At 52.4% G+C, this 18,088-nt stretch overlaps 1 protein-coding gene across 1 annotated transcript in view; it reads left to right on the forward strand.

Moving 5' to 3' along the window:
* Window positions 1–11,682, forward strand: part of EPHA10 (EPH receptor A10) — a 28,232-nt gene extending 16,550 nt beyond the window's left edge. Inside the window, exons 7-17 of the mRNA XM_071767747.1 lie at window positions 405–567; window positions 2,565–2,673; window positions 2,763–2,818; window positions 3,454–3,579; window positions 4,891–5,076; window positions 5,998–6,059; window positions 6,147–6,350; window positions 7,939–8,088; window positions 8,273–8,466; window positions 8,566–8,730; window positions 9,164–11,682. Coding sequence (XP_071623848.1) covers window positions 405–567; window positions 2,565–2,673; window positions 2,763–2,818; window positions 3,454–3,579; window positions 4,891–5,076; window positions 5,998–6,059; window positions 6,147–6,350; window positions 7,939–8,088; window positions 8,273–8,466; window positions 8,566–8,730; window positions 9,164–9,278 — 1,530 coding nt within the window. The 3' untranslated portion in view covers window positions 9,279–11,682. The remainder of the gene's footprint in view (window positions 1–404; window positions 568–2,564; window positions 2,674–2,762; window positions 2,819–3,453; window positions 3,580–4,890; window positions 5,077–5,997; window positions 6,060–6,146; window positions 6,351–7,938; window positions 8,089–8,272; window positions 8,467–8,565; window positions 8,731–9,163) is intronic.
* Window positions 11,683–18,088: the final 6,406 nt, after the last annotated feature.

Here is an 18,088-nt window from a genome sequence, read left to right on the forward strand (position 1 = left end):
ATTCAAACTCCAGGTCAGCAGTTCCTCACTGCAATGAGGCTCTTGATGCTGCCATGAAAATCAGCTTGGTTCCTAATCTTTGCTTCTAAAGACACACTTTAATTGTGGGGATTCAAGGGCTGCCCATCACACTCTCTCTTGGTCCAAGATCTGTAGGTCGCTGGGCAAGTGAACAACAAATCCCAGGGAACAGGACTCTTGGCAAACCCACCTCCAGCTGTGGTCACTCCCCATGTGCACATCTGGATTCACTGCAGGGCTCTGCAGGGCAGCAGCTGGACCCTGGCAGGAAGGAGAGGAACCCAGCAGGGTGGCACAGCTGCTCCCCTCCAGCCCATCCTCTGCTATCTCCATAGTACATCTGTCAGGCCAGCTGTGTCTCAGGTATCTTTCATATTTTTCAGGATCAGAGAGATCAGAGTTACTCAACTGTGAAAACCACATCAACAGCTGTGACAGTCAATAACCTGAAGCCTGGCACCCTTTATATCTTCCAAATCCGAACATCTTCCTCACCTGACTATGGAAACTACAGCCCCAGCATTGAAGTGGAGACCCTGGCAGAGTGTAAGTGTTGTCTGGGCTTGGTGTCCCCAAACCTGCACCTGCAGCAGCCTGAGCTGAGCCATGGGATGCTGCTGCTCCCAGCTCCTGCCCCAGGTGCTCTTGGTGTCATGGGGCAGCATCTGTCCCTCTTGTTCTGCTGCTGTGGGCTGAAGAGCAGGTACTTCCCAGGGACTGCTTTTAATTGCATTTCTTAATTTGATTTTGACAAGGTCCCTGTTGCTGCCTTGCCTGTCCAGGAGGCTCCTTGCTTCTCAGAGAGCTGTCAGGCTCCTGGGGTTGTGGTCTCTGCTCTTTGGCTGAGATGCCCAAAAAGTGCTCAGCAGAGGGGAGTGGTGTTCCCTTGGCATGATGGTGCTGCTGGAACAAATCTCATCATGTCCCTTCTGTGGGGCCACCAAAGAGGTGCTGGAAGGGAGCAAGTGTCAGTCTGTGGCAGCCCAAGTCGACCTGGACAGACTGGAGAGTTGGGCTGATCCCAAGGGGATGAGGTTCAACATTCCAAGTGCTGGGTCCTGCACTTTGGCCACAAGAACCCCATGGGGAGCTCCAGGCTGGGCACAGAGTGGCAGAAAGGGAGCTGGGAGTCTGAATTGCCAGGAAGCTGAAGAGGAGGCAGCAGTGTGCCCAGGTGGCCAAGAAGGCCAATGGCATCCTGGGCTGGCTCAGGAACAGCGTGGCCAGCAGGTCCAGGGAAGGGATTCTGCCCCTGTGCTCAGCCCTGGGGAGGCCACAGCTTGAGTCCTGTGTCCAGTTCTGGGCCCCTCAGCTCAGGAAGGAGATTGAGGTGCTGGAGCAGGTCCAGAGAAGAGCAAGGAGGCTGGGAAGGGATCCAGCACAAGTCCTGTGAGGAAGGGCTGAGGGAGCTGGGGGTGTTGAGGCTGGAGAAGAGGAGGCTCAGGGGAGACCTCATCACTCTCTCCAACTCCCTGAAAGGAGGTTGGAGCCAGGGGGGGGTTGGGCTCTTTTCCCAGGCAACTCTCAGCAAGACAAGAGGGCACAAGAGGTCTCAAGTTGTGCCAGGGGAGGTTTAGGTTGGACATTAGAAAGAATTTCTTTCTGGAGAGGGTGATCAGGCATTGGAATGAGCTGCCCAGGGAAGGGGTGGATTTTCCATCCCTGGAGATCTTTCAAAAGAGCCTGGATGTGGCACTCAGTGCCATGGGCTGGGAACCACGGGGGGAGTGGAGCAAAGGTTGGACTTGATGAGCTCTGAGGTCCCTTCCAACCCAGCCAATTCTAGGATTCTAGGATTCTAAGTGCTGAGGCCATGATCCTACAAAGCTGTGCAGCCCAAGGCACTGCAGGGATGGGGTAGCCAGCCACTCAGGTTGCCACAGAGGAGGCCTGGGGGTCTGGCTGGACATATACCCCCTCTATCCTAAGTCACTTGGCTTGTTTGCTGCTGTCATGTGCTGGGATTTTTCCTTTCAGAGCTCCCATTCATAGCTATGGTCCAGAAGCATCTCAAGGCACTGACTAAAAGAGGGCTTGGAGAGCTGAACAACCCACCCTGGCTAGAAATGAAAGCCCTGAAATGTCTGGCTCAGTGTGACTCTCACAGATTGTGTTTAACAGGGCTTTAAATTGCATCCATTTGCCACACAGAAGACATTTTCAGAATGAATTGAAGCCAATAAAAATTTTATATAGAATGTAGCTTTCTAACAGCCCTTTGCAAAACCAGGAAGGGAAGGGATTAATGTGATGAAGGAAAACTATTTGTAAGCTATAAATTTTAATGTGTCCATCTGATAAACAGGAACCTTTCCTCAGTGCTGACAAAACCAGGAGCCTGATGTGGCTGTGCTGGGGCTCTCCTTCCATGCTTGGTGTTTGCTTGCACCAGCTTCAGCTCTTCAAACCAAACCAGAATGTCAGTTGTTGTGAGGATGGTGAAAAGCAGCCTGGCATTGTGGGAGGTTTGTCCCAGGGTCCTGCTGGAGGATGGAGCTGTCCCAGGGCATGGTGGTGACCTGCTCTGCTTCCCTGCCCTGCAGTGCCAGTGGCTTCCAGTGAGCAGAACCCCATCCTCCTCATCGCAGTGGTGGCCATCGCGGGGCTGACGGTCCTGGTGTCCATGGTGATTGGGATGATGCTCTGGAGGAGGTGAGCAGAGCTGGGGTGGTTTGGGGTGGGGGAGAAGGGGGCAGCGGGGTTGGGCTGCCCCCATCACCGTGTTGGTGTTCTCGTTGCAGGCAGTGTGGGTACAGCAAGGCCAGCCAGGACGGGGATGAGGAGCTGTACTTCCACTGTAAGTGAAGCCTGGCCACCATGGCTGGCCCCACTGTGTGGGGATGCCTGTATTTATTGCTATTAATAACCCATCTCCTGACAAAGCAGCCCTAAATCCTTGCTTTTGAAGGGTTGGCATCCCATGTTGTCCCCGAGCAGGGTCCCTGGAGGCAGTGGGTTTGACAGCTTCATGAGCAGTGTCCATCCCTCCCACACACAGGTCACTGCCCTGCAGAGGGGATGGGGACACACTCAGCCCTCCACGGGGCAGATGAGCTCCTGTCAGCTTTTTGCAAACAGCTCCATGAGGACACAGCTTTGTTTTCTGGGGCTGCTCCTGATTATCGAGCAGCAATAATTTTATGGACAGCAGTTGCCAAAGGACATTCAGATGTCAGGACTGAGGAGTTGATTTGATTCCTGTCATACTCCTGTGAAGCACACACAGGCTCCTCTCTCTGCTCCCCAAAGTGTTCTGGAGGCAGCAGAGCCTGTGTGCCTCTCCTAGCAACCTTAAAGCTGAGGATTTTGCTTTGTTTATGAAAATGTGGCAAGGTAGCCCTGCCAGCAGGTGACCTGCTGAGCACTTCCTAGGACGGGCAGCCTGGAGCTCTGCTGAGCCTTCCTCACGCCCCTTCTGTGCCTTTCCTGCAGTTAAAATCCCAACCAGGAGGACCTACATCGACCCTGACACTTGTGAAGACCCCATGCAGGCTGTGCACCTCTTTGCTAAGGAGCTGGATGATGCTAATGTTAAAATTGAGAGGATCATCGGGTCAGGCAAGTTCCCCTGGGGTGGTGGCTGTGCCCTGGGGACATTCCCTGGCACACGGGGCTGTGCCATCATCTCCCCAGACAGCTCCTTGTCCTCTGGCACCTCTGCTCCTGCTCATCTCTCAGGAGTCCCTGCTCGGAGTGGGGAGGTGGGAGTGGGGCTGGGGGTGTTGGGTTTGGTTGCTCCATTTTGCATTCCCGTTGGTTTTTCTGAGGCACAGGGAGCAGCCAAGTGAATGAGGAGCCAACCAGAAACCATCAGCAATTATCTGCATCTGGGCAGTTTGACAGCAGCATGAAAACTATTTATAAATACGTGAACCTAATGATTTATTGATTTTCATCAACTTCACTGCCTAAAACTTAAAAGCAAATTAAAATCCCCTCACTGAGCCCTAGAGCTTTAATCACTAGATGTGTGCCAGAACACGGGAAACACGATTATTCTTTGTTGTTTCTTCCCCTAAAGATAAATTCAGCTGCAGAAAAAGATGAGGTGGAGGAAGGGAAGAGGGAAGGGCTTGCCCCACTGGCTTAAAAGGACAGTGTTGAAGGGAAGAGGACACAGGAGCAGAGATTATCTTTGTAGCCCTTGAGGCTGCTCCCACTCACCTTTCAGGAAGAGATTGGTGTTTGAAAAATCAAGAAAAAATAGTCAGGAATCCATTTAAAGACAGGGAATTTGGGAATGCATTTGTCTCACTGCTAACCTAACAGGTACCTGACTGTCAAATCACTAAAGCTTTTCATAGCTGCCTTTCTTTTCTGTAAAGCCAGTGTTGGGCTTTTTCATCATGGATTTGGTAGCTGCTGTTGAGGTGTGGGAGCAAGGATGCTCTGCCTCCTGTCCCCACTGTGCCTGGTCCTGTGAGGAGCAGATCCTGCCTGTGCTGGGCCCAGGAGCTCCTCTCTCTGGCTGGGGGTTAATTTTCTTTTCCTGGGAAAAAGTGCAAGAGGTCTGGAGCAGAGGGTGGAGAGAAAGGCTTCGAGGTGTGGGCAGAGGGAGAAACACCAGTGTGGGATCACACTTGTCAGTGTCACGTGCTGGTGTGAAGGGTTGGTTGTGCTCAGCAAAGGTGGGGGAAGGTGGTAAAAGATTCTGTGGGGGAGTGGACAGCCAGGCAGGGCCCCAAGTTTGTGGCTTGGCAAAACCTGTGGGTGGCAGTGGGGAAATCTTCCTTGCCTACAGCAAGAGGCATCACCCTGGGACAGGAACGAACTTTGTGGTTCCAGAATTAAAGAAAACAGCCCCTGGGGGAAAGCTGCCAGGGGTGTCCCTCCACAGCTGGAGTTTTAATTCCTTTCTCTGCTGCTCAGGGGAGTTTGGAGAGCTCTGCCAGGGCTGCCTGAAGCTGCCCAGCAAACGGGAGCTGCCAGTGGCCATCCAGACCCTGCGGGCAGGGTGCTCAGAGAAGCAGCAGCGTTCCTTCCTGGCAGAGGCCAGCACCATGGGGCAGTTTGATCACCCCAACGTCATCCGCCTGGAGGGGGTCATCACCAGAGGTATGGTGACCTCACCAGAGGTGTAGTGACCTCACCAGAGGTATAGTGACCTCACCAGAGGCATGGTGACCTCACCAGAGGTATAGTGACCTCACCAGAGGCATGGTGACCTCACCAGAGGTATAGTGATATCACCAGAGGCATGGTGACCTCACCAGAGGTATAGTGACTTCACCAGAGGCATGGTGACCTCACCAGAGGTATGGTGACCTCACCAGAGGTATAGTGACATCACCAGAGGTATGGTGACCTCACCAGAGACATGATGATCTCACTAGAGGTATAGTGATATCACCAGAGGTATAGTGATACCACCAGAGACATGATGACCTCACCAGAGGTATAGTGATACCACCAGAGACATGATGACCTCACCAGAGGTATAGTGATATCACCAGAGGTATGGTGACCTCACCAGAGGTATAGTGATACCACCAGAGACATGATGACCTCACCAGAGGTATAGTGATATCACCAGAGGCATGGTGACCTCACCAGAGGGAGTGGAGGTAGAGGGGCAACCAGGGTCTGGTGCAGCCAAGTGCTTAAACTGGTGCTGGAGGTGCAGTACTGGTGCTCTCTGGGAATCAGATGGTTCCTGGTGTTTTTAGCATCCTGATGATGAATAAAAGTGCTGACCACTGGATTAATAAACCCACAAGCCAGGACTGGCTTAGCAGCAAAACTCTGCACTCATAACAAAAGCAGATTGGAGTGAGGTTGTGTCAGTGAAAAGGATGACTCTGACTGCTCCCAGCTCTCGTGGGAGTGCCTGCACTGAGCTGCTCTGCAAACGCTGAGTAAATCCATGGATATCCATGGAAATCCAAAGGAACGTGAGCACGTGTGCTGATTTTAACTGCCCTTTTTTGTAAGTAAGGGAGTATTTCTACTCACAGTGCTCCTTGTCTGTCCCTGCAGGGAGCACCATGATGATAGTGATGGAGTACCTGGGGAATGGTGTGCTGGACTCTTTCCTCAGGGTGAGTGGAGCTGGTGGGAGCTGCTGGGCTCTGGCACCCATCTGGGCTCTGCTTACCCACTGCTTCCCCTCCTTTTTTTTTTCACAGAAGCATGAAGGACAGTTCACAGCCACGCAGCTGGTTTGCATGTTGCAGGGGATTGCCTCTGGCATGAAGTACCTGGCAGAGATGGGTTACATCCACAAGAGCCTTGCTGCCCACAAAGTCCTTGTCAGCAGCAGCCTGGCTTGCAAAATATCTGGTTTCAGGCGGCCCCAAGAAGATAAGTTGGAGACCATCTTCTCCACCATGGTAAGTTCCATTTCCAAGGGCTTTTGTCAGCATTCCCCCAAAGCAAAAGTGCTGAGAGAGCAGCTACAAAGCCCCTGCAGGTTTGCATCTCCCTGGCTGCAGTGCTAGGAGCTGGGAGCTCAGGACCTTTCCTCAGCGAGGAGCTTTGCAGCTCCAGGTGCTGAACAGGGACCAAATGCAGAGTCACCTTCTCCAGTCAGTGACTGGGACATGCCACAGTCCTGCTCCAGAACCAGTGTTTTTCTGAGCCTCCCTCTTCCTTCCTCACGTACAAATGCAGACTCTGCAGCACTGAAGTTTTTCCCAGCCAGAAATCCAATGTTTTTAGCCAGGAAACTGCGTGGCACAGCTCTTCTCTGCCCACAGCCCTCCTGTCTGCCTCTACAAACTGGCAGGGAGGCAGCTCTGGCAGCCTCGGGGTTCATGATGTCTGTTTTATCACTTGTAATGGAATTCATGGCTTTCAATTAAGAATTTAAGTCCTGCTTGATTCACACTCCTGCCTCATCAGCTCACCCGAGATGCATCAGAGCATCTCCCCAGAGGCTGCATGAGCATGGGGGGTCCTTGCCTGTGGAGCAGGCACCCCTGGGCCTCCAGACCCCTGTCCCCTCCCTGGGGGTGGCTTCTCCCTCCCCTCTTCCCTCAAACAGCACATTGGCTCTTCTCACTGGAGGCTGCACTGCATGTGCACATGTTCCATGTGAAATGCTGCAGCCACCTGTGTCTGCTGGGGCTGGAGATGCAGCAGATGAACTGGGTGTTAAGATTTTACAGAGTGTTGATTCCTCCCTCTAATGAGCTCTTAGTGTTTGCAGAGAGCATTGACCCAGTGCTCGTGTCCCAGTGCAGGGCACGGGCATCCTGGGGGAAGAGCCTGGTTTGGCCACACTCTGCCAGGAGCTGCCAGCATCTGCCAGCTCTGAGCTGGCAGAAAGAGCCTTGGAAAACTCCTGGATGTTATCCTGGGGTGCAGGGAGACAGGCTCAGCGTGCTCTGTCAGGAGAGCAGCAGTGTCCCAAGGAGGAGGCCCTGGCAAAGCACATTCTCACTTTGCTGGAGTTCAGAACTGGATCAGAGCTGGATCAGAGCTGCCCTGGCACTGCTTGGGGTGTGGAGCAGCTGCAGAGCCCAGCAGGAGCCCTGGGTTCTCCCCTGGTGGTGCAGTGGGGCTGTGGCTTTGGGGTCAAGGCTTCCCTGCTGTTAATTACAATTAGCTGCAGTGTCTGTCACCTGCTTCCCCTGGTGCATCCAGAGGGCTCCACAGACACCGAGGTCGGGATTACTAATTACAGGAGAGCAAGGCAGGGTGGAGGGGCTGCGTGTCCGTGCAGCTCTGAAAGGATTTTCATTAAATATTAATGTATAAAATGCCACCAGCTCTTCCCAGAGGCATTCTCCTCTTCCATTAATATTTCAGGACTCGCACTCCCGTGGCTGTTTTAAAACAAATCAAGGCAAAAGTTTTGTCTTAAGTACTAAACCTGCTGATGGCAGAGGTGCCTCCTTGATGCCTGCCCTGTCACTCCAGGGAAGGGCACGGTGGTGGCTTTGTCACCACATCTCCTGTCCCTTTCCGCCCTTCCAGCGCAGGAAGAGCCTGGTGCTGTGGTCAGCCCCTGAAGCTATCCAGTATCACCAGTTCAGCCCGGCCAGCGACGTCTGGAGCTTTGGCATCCTCATGTGGGAGGTCATGTCCTATGGAGAGAGACCCTACTGGGACATGTCCAACCAGGACGTGAGTCACCGGCGGCCGCGCGGCAGACGACGACGTTGCCGCGGCTCATGGTGTGCGGAGGAGCTGCTGCTGCTGCTGCTCCCCGGGGGTTTGGGGGGGGGGGGGTTGAGGAGGGGGAGGTTTGCCCCGGGGGTTTTCTCACTGCCCTCCAGCTCCTGATCCTCTCCTCTGCTCCGTGCTGCAGGTGCTGAAGGCTGTGGAGGACGGGTTCCGCCTGCCCGCCCCGCTGAACTGCCAGCCCCCCCTCCACCAGCTGATGCTCGACTGCTGGCAGAAGGAGCGCAGCCAGAGACCCAAATTCTCCCACATCCACAGCATCCTCAGCAAGATGCTGCAGAGCCCCCGACCCCCCCACTGCCCCGGCTCCACCTGCACCAGGTGGGTGGTTCCAGGTTGGTTCTGGTGCCGGCGGTGCCTGGATTGGGGGGGGGGGGGGTGCCCGGCGCTGCTCCCCCCTCACCCCAGCTGTGCCGGCAGGTCCCACGGTGCCACCATCCCCCTGGCCCAGAGAACCTTGTCAGCTTTCCCATCCTTCAGCTCCGTGGGCGAGTGGCTGGAGGCCATAGAGATGGGCAGGTACAAAGACAACTTCACCGCCGCTGGCTACTGCTACCTGGAGTCGGTGGCCAGGATGACAGCCCAGTAAGTGAACTGGTTTCCTGGCTTCTCCCAGTGCTCTGCTCCGTGGCTGCAGTCGGGTGTCACTGGGCAGGAGGACACGTGGCTGTCAGAGCTTGCTGGGGAGGGGGGGGTGTGTGTGCTGTGCATCTGGGCATTGAGGTGTCGGTTTCTGACCAGGGTGGTGTTGCCTGTCCCTTCCCACACACACTCAGATCCCATCCCCAGGCTGGCAGGGCAGGAACCATCCCACACCTGGTGTGCTGCAGGCTCCTGTCACCCCTGGCTGCCTGTTGGGGTCCACATGACTGTTGCAGGGACAAGTTGGGGTTTTCTTACCCCGTCAGGTCTGCAGTGAGCTGACAGTCTGATCCTGCACTGCCACGCCCTGGAGTGGGTGTGTTTGGAGCACTTGATGGTTGGTTTTGACGACTGACACGTTTTCTCATTTTTGCAGAGATGTCCTCAGCCTGGGGATCACCGTGGCAGAGCACCAGAAAATCATCCTGAGTGGGATCCAGACCCTCCGAGCCCAGGTGATCCAGATGCATGGCCGAGGGGTGCAGGTGTGAAGCAGCCAAGCCCCAACCTGGAGCTCCTGGGAGGAGGCAGCCAATAGATCCAGACCCAACGTGAGCTCCTCGAGGTTCTGGGTGGGATGTGGGAGTCACTTGGCTGCTGCCAAACAACAAAGTCATTCCATGTGGCAGGAGAGCAGAGTCCCCTGTGCTGGGGAAGCTGAGGATTCCTGGGACAGGGATGGTGTGCCCAGGTGGACAGGCTCTCCTAGCACCATTTTGTAAGATGAGTCAAACTGTAACAGTGCCATTTCACGTGGTAATTAGGTTAACAGGGTTGATGGACATTTGTGCACTGTCTTAATCCAGAGCTGACAGCGTTTTCATAGCCAGCATCCTACCAGTGAAATCCATCCAGCTTTTTATACAAGCTGACATGTTCTAGCAACCCCACGAGGTGCTTTTATTGCTTTTATTTTTAGAGACCAGAGCTCAGCTCACACCCAGGGCCCAACTTCTGGAAGGTGACTTTCCCCATCTGCTCTGCTGAAAGGAAATTCCTTCCCAGCCGGGTCCCTTCCGCTCCAAGTGTGATTTCACTGAGTACTGATGCCACAGTTGGTGAACAAAACCAAATATTCCTCACTAAAGTGCAGAACAAATGGTGCTGACTGTTTCTAAGGCTCTCTTGACAAGACAATTTCAGGGGAAGACATGAAAAGCTTTGGTGAGCCACGGGTTTTCCACCTCAGGCTGAGGGCTGGGCAGAGCCAGTGCATCCACTGGGTCTGGGGTCTGAGGGGGCTATGCCCAAGGGATCAAACACCCCAGATGGACCCTGGACTGGGCAGAGGTGACCACTGCACCCCTGGGATCCCTGAAATCCTCCCAGACAAACCAGGGCACATCAGCACTTCAGTGCTGCCTGCCATTCCTGGCAGCTCCCACTGGTGCAGGCTTGATCCCTGATGGAAGACATAAATAACACCTGCTTCATAATACAGATTTCCTTGAAGTTAATTAAATGGGTCTTTGCAGCCTTGTAGAGAGTTTTGTAGGCCTTTTATTATCATCTGTAAGTACTGCAAGTGAATTATTAATGACGAAAGGCAAAGATTTACAAAGGGGATGAGTACTGAGGGAGATGCTCACACTGTGGCTGGAAATCTCTTTGACTCAGATCTTCCTTGAGCCTTCTCTGAGAGGATGAGGAGCTGAGTGGTGACAGAGCCAAGGGCTGGGGTTGCTGAGGGCTGGGAAGACTCCAGGGAGTTGGCTGCTCTTTGGGATAAACAAGCTCTCACCTTCCTGCCACCTCTGCAGTTTAAGCAACATTCCCCAATGTCACTTTGTTAGTTTTTTAATGGAAATAATTTGTCTTCAAGCCTGGCTTGTGTCCAGTCTGGTTGGTCACTTGCCATCTTGCTGTTCCACACCCAGAAGAGTGATAAAGGTGACCAGAAACTTTCATTTGGTAGAAATGCCAGATCCCAAGGGTCAAGTGCAATTTGTGTGCTCTTTATGTTTACATTTATCTATAGAGATAGGATATTATAGCTCTCTAGGCAGGGACTTGAACCAACTCGATCCTGGATCCTCTTCCTACACTTGTCCTGCCCACTGGGGTTCCCAGATGCTGGGAATTGGTGCTGGGCAGGATTCCTGCCCTCCCACTGCAGCCCCACAGCCTCCTCTGCCACTTGTTTGGTGGCTGGAGTGCTCCAAGTGAAAATGAGACCATCTTTCAATCATTTCTTAGGTGTTTCCCCCACTGAATTAAGCTCTCCTGCTCCATTCTGCAGGGCAATCAGAACTGAAGGCATCCTCTCTCCATCTGAGTCTCTCTGCCTGTTCTCAGAAGAGCTCCAGTGTTTAATTACTTTTTCTGACTTGCTCTGCTGAGGGATGGGGATGTGGTGTTGCAGAAAGCTGGGTTTTTTTCTTCAGCCTCCATGGTGCTGTGGATGGGACCTGGCTATAACTCAGCAGATACAAGAGGCATTTATTTACCTCCCTGGCCTCCCTTCAAGAAAGAAAAGGTGCAGTGGGCTTTCTAGCTTGGCCTGTTGCAACACTGAATACTTTTACAATAATAAAATGAGCAGATTAAGTGGTTTGGACCCCCCCATGTCCAGCTTTATGTCTGCTGAGCCAGGGAGAGCTACAGGGCTTGGCACCCCCTCAGGGGAAAGCAAAACTGGAATCGAGTTGGTTCATCTCCAGCTGCTTTTTGATATTCATTAACCATGTGTTATATACTGTAAATACCTACTTGAGAGGCCAATATATATTTTTATAAGCTTGAAACAAATGTAATATAATGTCATAAGGGACACTGTGTGCATTTCATGTTTGAACTCTAGTCAGACATCTCCAGGGAATCACTGTTGGTTTGGAATAACTAATAACAAGAATAATAATAAAGATGCTAATAAAGATTTATTGACATTTTTGTTAATTTTGGATTTATTGCACTATGTTTAAAGACTGCAATAATGAGGTACCCAAATACCTAAGTAAAAACTCCCCTGAATTCTCCCCCAGCTTGTCTGTGTGGGTCATTTCAGGCAGCAGTGACTGAAGGAGCAGAGGTTTGAGGGCAGGGCCAGGGGGGCTGGGGCAGCAGGAATCTCTCTCTCCTGGCATCCTGGAGCAGTTGTCAGCCCAGGATCTGTGTAGTAGCTGTGGGGATGCTGCTGAGCAGGGGGAGAAAACTGCAGAGTTCCAGTGCACAAGGCATGTAATTAATTGTTTAATTGCCTAAATAAAAACCAGTGTATGGCCAGCATGTTAAATGCAGACACTGCACAAACAATAGCAGTTAGGAATAATTCAATGTCACTGTTTTTCACCAGCTCACATTTCTGCTTTTCTCAGGATGCTTAAAATCAAAGCCCATGTCCAACCCCCTGGTCTCAGTGCTGACAGCAGTGGCAGCTGCCATGAAAAAGGAACCAAATGGGTGCTTGAAATGGGTGAAGCCTCTTTGCCTTCTGTTGATCAATTAATTCAGCCAGCCTTCCCCAGGAGCCTGGCCAGGGCTGCTCTGGCACTATAAAGAAATAATTAGAGCTCTGGAGCAGGGCTGTGAATGGTGGAGTGCAGGGCCCAGCCAAGCTGATGTATTTTTGCCTGGAGTTACCTTCCCTGGTGCTCCCCAGCATTTGGATAACAGAGGGTGGGGGTCCCCCTCAGCTTTGGGGTGGGCAGAGCTGCTGCTTTCCCACTTCCCATGGCAGCAGAGCCTCCTGCCCAGCAGGGATTGCTGCCTGCAAGGCATTTAATGACACAATTATAAAGGTCTTTGGCCTTTTTATCTTGCTGAGGCTGACAGGCACCTTAGAGGCTCCTTACAGCTCAGTGCAGTGGCAGCAGCCACCAGCAAAGGGCAGGAGCAGCAAGAAGAGCAGCCCCAAGCCCTGGGTTAGCAGACCCAGCTGCCCAGGTTTGCAACACCTTGGTGCTGGGGGAGTTTTGGGGAGCTCTGGTGTTTTGGTTGTCTGAGAGATGTGCAGAGACCTCTCCATGTGAAGCAGCAGCCATCAGAACCCCTGTGTTGCTGGCAGGGCAGCAAGGAATTTGCAGGGAGCTCTGCAGCATCCTTGAGTCCCTCTTGGTGATGAAGGACATGGCAGGGCCCCCAGTGCCTGCAGCTGGGGCTGCTCCTGGTTCCCCCCAAAATAATTTTATGAGGCAGTGCTCTTATGACAGCAGCATTTGCCCATCAAAGGATGAGAGGTTCCCTGAATGTGTTAAAGAGGTTGTTGCCAAAGTGTTTTCTCCCCTAAGAGGAGCAGGGTGGCTCTCAGTGCCTGGTGCTGTCTCACAGCAAGAGATAAATCCCAGCTTTGACTTGCAGGGAAATGGGAAGTGTCAGGTATCACGCTGCACCAAAATGTGATGTAGGCCAATGAATCAAACTCCCCAAAATAACATTTCTTCTAGAAATAAACTTGTCACAGTTAATTTCAACTCTTTTGCCACGGAATCGTGACTCGATGCAAGTTACTTTTGCCAGCAACTCACAAAAGTGGGTGGGTTTAATGACTATTTATAACACAGGTAAGAGTCTGAAGAGAGAGGGGAAAATGTCTCCAGCCAAATGTGCATGAACTGCATGAGAGAAACCCCAGATGCTTCATGTAGCTCCAAGAGAGCAGAGCTTGTCTGAGCAAGTGACCAGGCTCTGCTTGGAGCAATCAAGAAGAGGAAATTTCATAGAATCCTAGAACTGGCTGGGTTGGAAGGGACCTCAGAGCTCACCAAGTCCAACCCTTGATCCACTCCCCCCGTGGTTCCCAGCCCATGGCACTGAGTGCCACATCCAGGCTCTTTGGAAATATCTCCAGGGATGGAGAATCCACCCCTTCCCTGGGCAGCCCATTCCAATGGCTGAGCACCCTCTCCAGAAAGAAATTCTTTCTAATGTCCAACCTAAACCTCCCCTGGCACAACTTGAGACCTCTTGTGCCCTCTTGTCTTGCTGAGAGTTGCCTGGGAAAAGAGCCCAACCCCCCCCTGGCTGCTCCCTGGTTAGGGCTGGGAGCTGATGGCTCTTCCTATCCCTGTTCCTGCCAGGAACCAGCCCAGGGACCTGGAGGGGCAGTGGAAACCCCAAGGGTAGAGCAGCACCCACAGATGCAAGAAGATGATGAGATCCATGGACTCAGATCAAAACTGTCAGACTTTCTGTGTCAGCAAGGAGCTGGGAATAAAAGGAAATCTGTCAGGGATTCTGAGAACCTAAAAGACACAGCACAAAGCCCTGGTTATTGATGACAAAACCTCCCAAATTTGGCTCCTGTGCATCAACATCTGGCAGTGTGGAGAGATCCCGGGTGTTCCTCTGATTTGGTCTTTAAGGAAGGAAGGAGATGATTAAAATTCAGCAGCCTGAGATATTTTAAGTATTTATTTAGAAGCAAACCCAAAATTCTGCGAGAAGGGAAGGGATCCTGTTTTGGTCAACAAGGATTTCAGTCTCCCAGGGAAAGGGAATTTGTCTGGGGAAAGCCTCTCTCTGCTGGTGATGCTGATTAACACAGGCATTAATCACAGCTTCTCCATCGTGGCTGCTGGGACACCAAGTCCTGACCCAGCCTCTGCCCCCGGGTCCCAGCCCTGTCCCGGCCTCAGGGAGGGAGGGAGGGAAAGGAGAGGGGTGGCAGGGGCTGGGGGAGCAGCTTGGGCTCTGTTATTGATTTGAGGGATGTTCCAAAGAGATCATTTATTTTCATTTGACTTCTGCCGACGTCTTCATATCAGTGTCCCCTACGTAGGTCAACAGCTGTCCCCAGGAATGCTTTAATTGCATTTTCCTCACTTTACGCAGCTCTTAGCTAATGCATTCTGGCTTCATTAGATTAGACACCTATTGTCCTGAGGATGTTGTCATGTTTTCAAATGGCTTCAATCAGCACCTCCCAGGCACTGGCTATTTTGGGAGATAATAAAACTGAAACCTCATTCAGGCTGGGTGAGTAATGGAGGTGCAACTCCCACCCCCATCCAGCCTGGCTTTAAATTTGACTCGCTGACATCCCCCTGGATGCTGGCAGAACACAATTAAGTCTCTTGTCTTGCAGGCATTGTCTGCGTGGTTACACACTGCTCAGGAGGAAGAGCTCTGCAAGAGGAACTGGGTTTCTAATGATCTTGTCATCCTGAGCAGCAGAGAGATTAAATGAGAGACCGAGGGAACAGTCAAGATCAAAATTCAGATTTCCAGCTGTCAGGAAGACAGCAACAGCTCAGGGTACACACGTGTCTGTGTCCTCAGCAGGGAAGAGAGGACCCGAGGGGCAGACCCAGGGCTCACCCATCACCATCACTGGGCACTGCTCTCCTTGGCAGCTCCACCAAAGCTGTTCTTGCTCTGGGGAAAGTCCTCTTCACCCCCCAGGAGGTATTGTGACTTCTGGAATCCATCTTACCTAGCAAGGGACTCTAAATATACCCCAGAAAATTTCCCTTCCTCCTTTTTAAGAATTTCTTTCAGCCTTAAATTAGTTTTTAAAAATCTGTGTTGGGATGACAGGCTTTTGTCACAGCTGATAGACAATATTCATCACCTCCTTGTCCTAATCCTCACAACACACACAGACTCATTGCAGCAATTTTAACAGCACTTCATTCATTACAACTCCATTACTGCCTGTGTATGCTTCCCACAATAACTTTACCAGTGATTTGTCACCCCACAGGCAGCTCTGGTCCCCACCCCATGAAGCCTTTGTCCCTTCTCCAGCCATGGGACAGGGTGGGATGCACGGTGGGTGGAGGATGCTGCCCTGTCCCTTACACACCAGCTGGGTTTTCTCTGGAAACCTGAGGAAGAAGTAAAATAAAATCCCTCCCCCTGCCCCAGCAAAATCCCAGTTTTGCAAGAAATGTCTCAGTAAGCAGAGCCCAAAGCACCAGGGCAGTGAGGAGCTTTGGGGCAGAGCCAAGAGCAAGAAGGGGAAGGGACACGACCTGGAGATGGGTGACAAAGAGGAAACCCACTGAAGCCTGAGGAGCTCAGCAAGTTGCATGGCAATGAGAGATGCAGAGATGGTGAAACTGCAACATCTGTCGTGTCCCAGGAGCCTGGAGTCGTCTATGCAGCAAAAAAAAAAAAAAAAAAAAAAAAAAAAAAAAAAAATCTGATGGGGCTGGCTGTGCAGCTGTGCATGACCAAGGACACGGTCCCTGTGTCAGCTCTGCCCCTGTCACTGTGCCCCTGTCAGCAGCTGGCAGGCAGCAGAGCAAGGGCAGGATTTCCACTCCTCAGCCCGTGTGCCAGAAGGTTTATGGCCCCTAGAAGGGGTGGGTGCTGAACAAACACAGCTGAGCAGCTCCTCTGCTTCCCAAGCAGCTTCCCCACTCCCCGCTGGTGTGCTCAGCATCCTGCAGGGCTTGGGGACAGTGTCCTGGGATGGTGGCATTTCCCTTTGGGGACAGGCAGGGAACACACTGTGACTCTGCAGCCACCCAGCACCCGTGGAGCCAAGAGAGAATTACGAGTGTGGCAAATAATTTCAGCTCCCAAACAGAATGAGAAGATCCCTGGAGTGAGATCCTGGGATGCTCCAGCCCTGCATAGAGAAACTTCCTCCAGCAAAGCTGAGACGAGGCAGAGAGAGCTGTGGGGAACAGATGGTGAGTGCCAGATGGAGAAGGTGGCTGAGGAGGGAGATGTTATTATGCAGAGTGAGCCATAGGCTCCAACGATCCTGCTCCAAACAATCAGCAATTAACTTAGGCTATTAGCATCAAACTTTGTCTCCAAAGTTTCCTCCCTCCCCCCTTTGCCATTGGACCTCCTCATTCCTCCAGGAGTTGGGGACGTGAGGAGGAAATGAACCTGCAATGAATTCTCAGCGAGTTGCCTGCCTCCTCCAACAAGCAGGAAAAAACTACCAGAGGGGTTATTTGCCAAAAATAATGGGATTATTATCGGTCCAATGGGAAGGGGAAATGGGTTCTCTCTTGCAAGAGCTTTTATTTATAGTGAGCTTTGTCCCTCTCCTGGCTGGTGCTGTCACATCCTCCCAGGACACACAGGGGATGCTCAGAGCTGGTCCCTCCCCAGCCCAAACATCCCACGGCACCTTCCTGTGGGGCTGGGCCAAAGCATCCCCTCCTCCAGTGGGTGCACAGGGGGTGTCACTGGGGTGCTAAGGCAGCCCCCGTGCCCACCCCAACAGGGGCTCAGGCACCCACTGCCCAGCTCTGGGGTGGGAGCAGTGCTGGCACTTCATACAAACCAAAGGGCACTGGGGTGTAAATCAGTGCCCCTGTAGCATGCTTGGCCCCACCAGACCCCCCTCTTGTGGTCTGCACTGCCCAAGAGCTGTGCTGGAAGACCTGGGAGGACTTGGAGCTGGGAGGACTTGGCAAGTGGTTTCCTTGTCCTGCAGGTTCCCACGGAGCTGCATCTCCCATCATCTGTGTGTGTGTGTTTGTGTGTTTGTGTGTTTGTGTGTGTGTTTGTGTTTCTGTGTGTGTGTGCGTGTGTGTTTGTGTTTGTGTGTGTGTGTGTGTGTTTGTGTGTGTGTTTGTGTGTGTGTTTGTGTGTGTGTGTGTGTTTGTGTGTGTGTGTATGTGCAAAAATTGAGCAGCAGGAAGAGAAATCCAGTGTCCTGGTGCTGGTGCAGGAGCCCAGAGCTCAGCTCTGCCTGGCCAAGCTGCCCTCCTGGCCCCACGCTCCATTTTTTTTTTTTTTTTTTTTTTTTTCCAGCAGCACTTCCCATCTGGCATCGATTACTGCCCAATTTCTCGTTGCCTTCATTTGCAGTCAGCAGCACCGGGCAGGCTGACATTGAGGGAAAAGGACTCCTTAGATCCCATCAATCAAGTGCCATCGGGATCCAGCTTCCCAGGCTCTGGGGCTGGAAGGTCACCCTGGCTGGGGGGATCAGCTGCAGAGCCCTCCCCGTGGCAGTGGGGACACAGCCCCCTCCATCCCACCTCTGGGCTCCCAGATGGATCTCTTCAGGGACACCTGGGCTGAAAATTCACCAGTTTTTCTCAGGGAGTAGTGGGACAATACAGAGAACATCACTGGGGGGGCTGCTGGGGATGCCTAGGCTTCAGGGCAGCAACCAGGTGTGAGGGCATCCCTATAACTGCCTGCCCCTTCTTAAGGAAAATTAGATTAATTACACTGATCAGGCAATAAATCTGTCCCTGGAGAGGCAGGGAGGGTGCCTGGGATTTTGGTCTCTGTGTGCAGTGTTAAAATGAGCAATTCAGCCTAATCCCATTTTTCAGTGTAATAATGAGGCTGAGGGGAGGGCAAAGCTCTGGTTTCTGGGCACTAATTTTCTGAGATAAATAGGGAATTTTCTCCCTGCTCTCAGCAGAGCCAGGGATGAAATTGC

This window comes from Heliangelus exortis, chromosome 24 (genome assembly GCF_036169615.1).
Source record: "Heliangelus exortis chromosome 24, bHelExo1.hap1, whole genome shotgun sequence".
In the NCBI taxonomy this organism is placed as follows: domain Eukaryota; kingdom Metazoa; phylum Chordata; class Aves; order Apodiformes; family Trochilidae; genus Heliangelus; species Heliangelus exortis.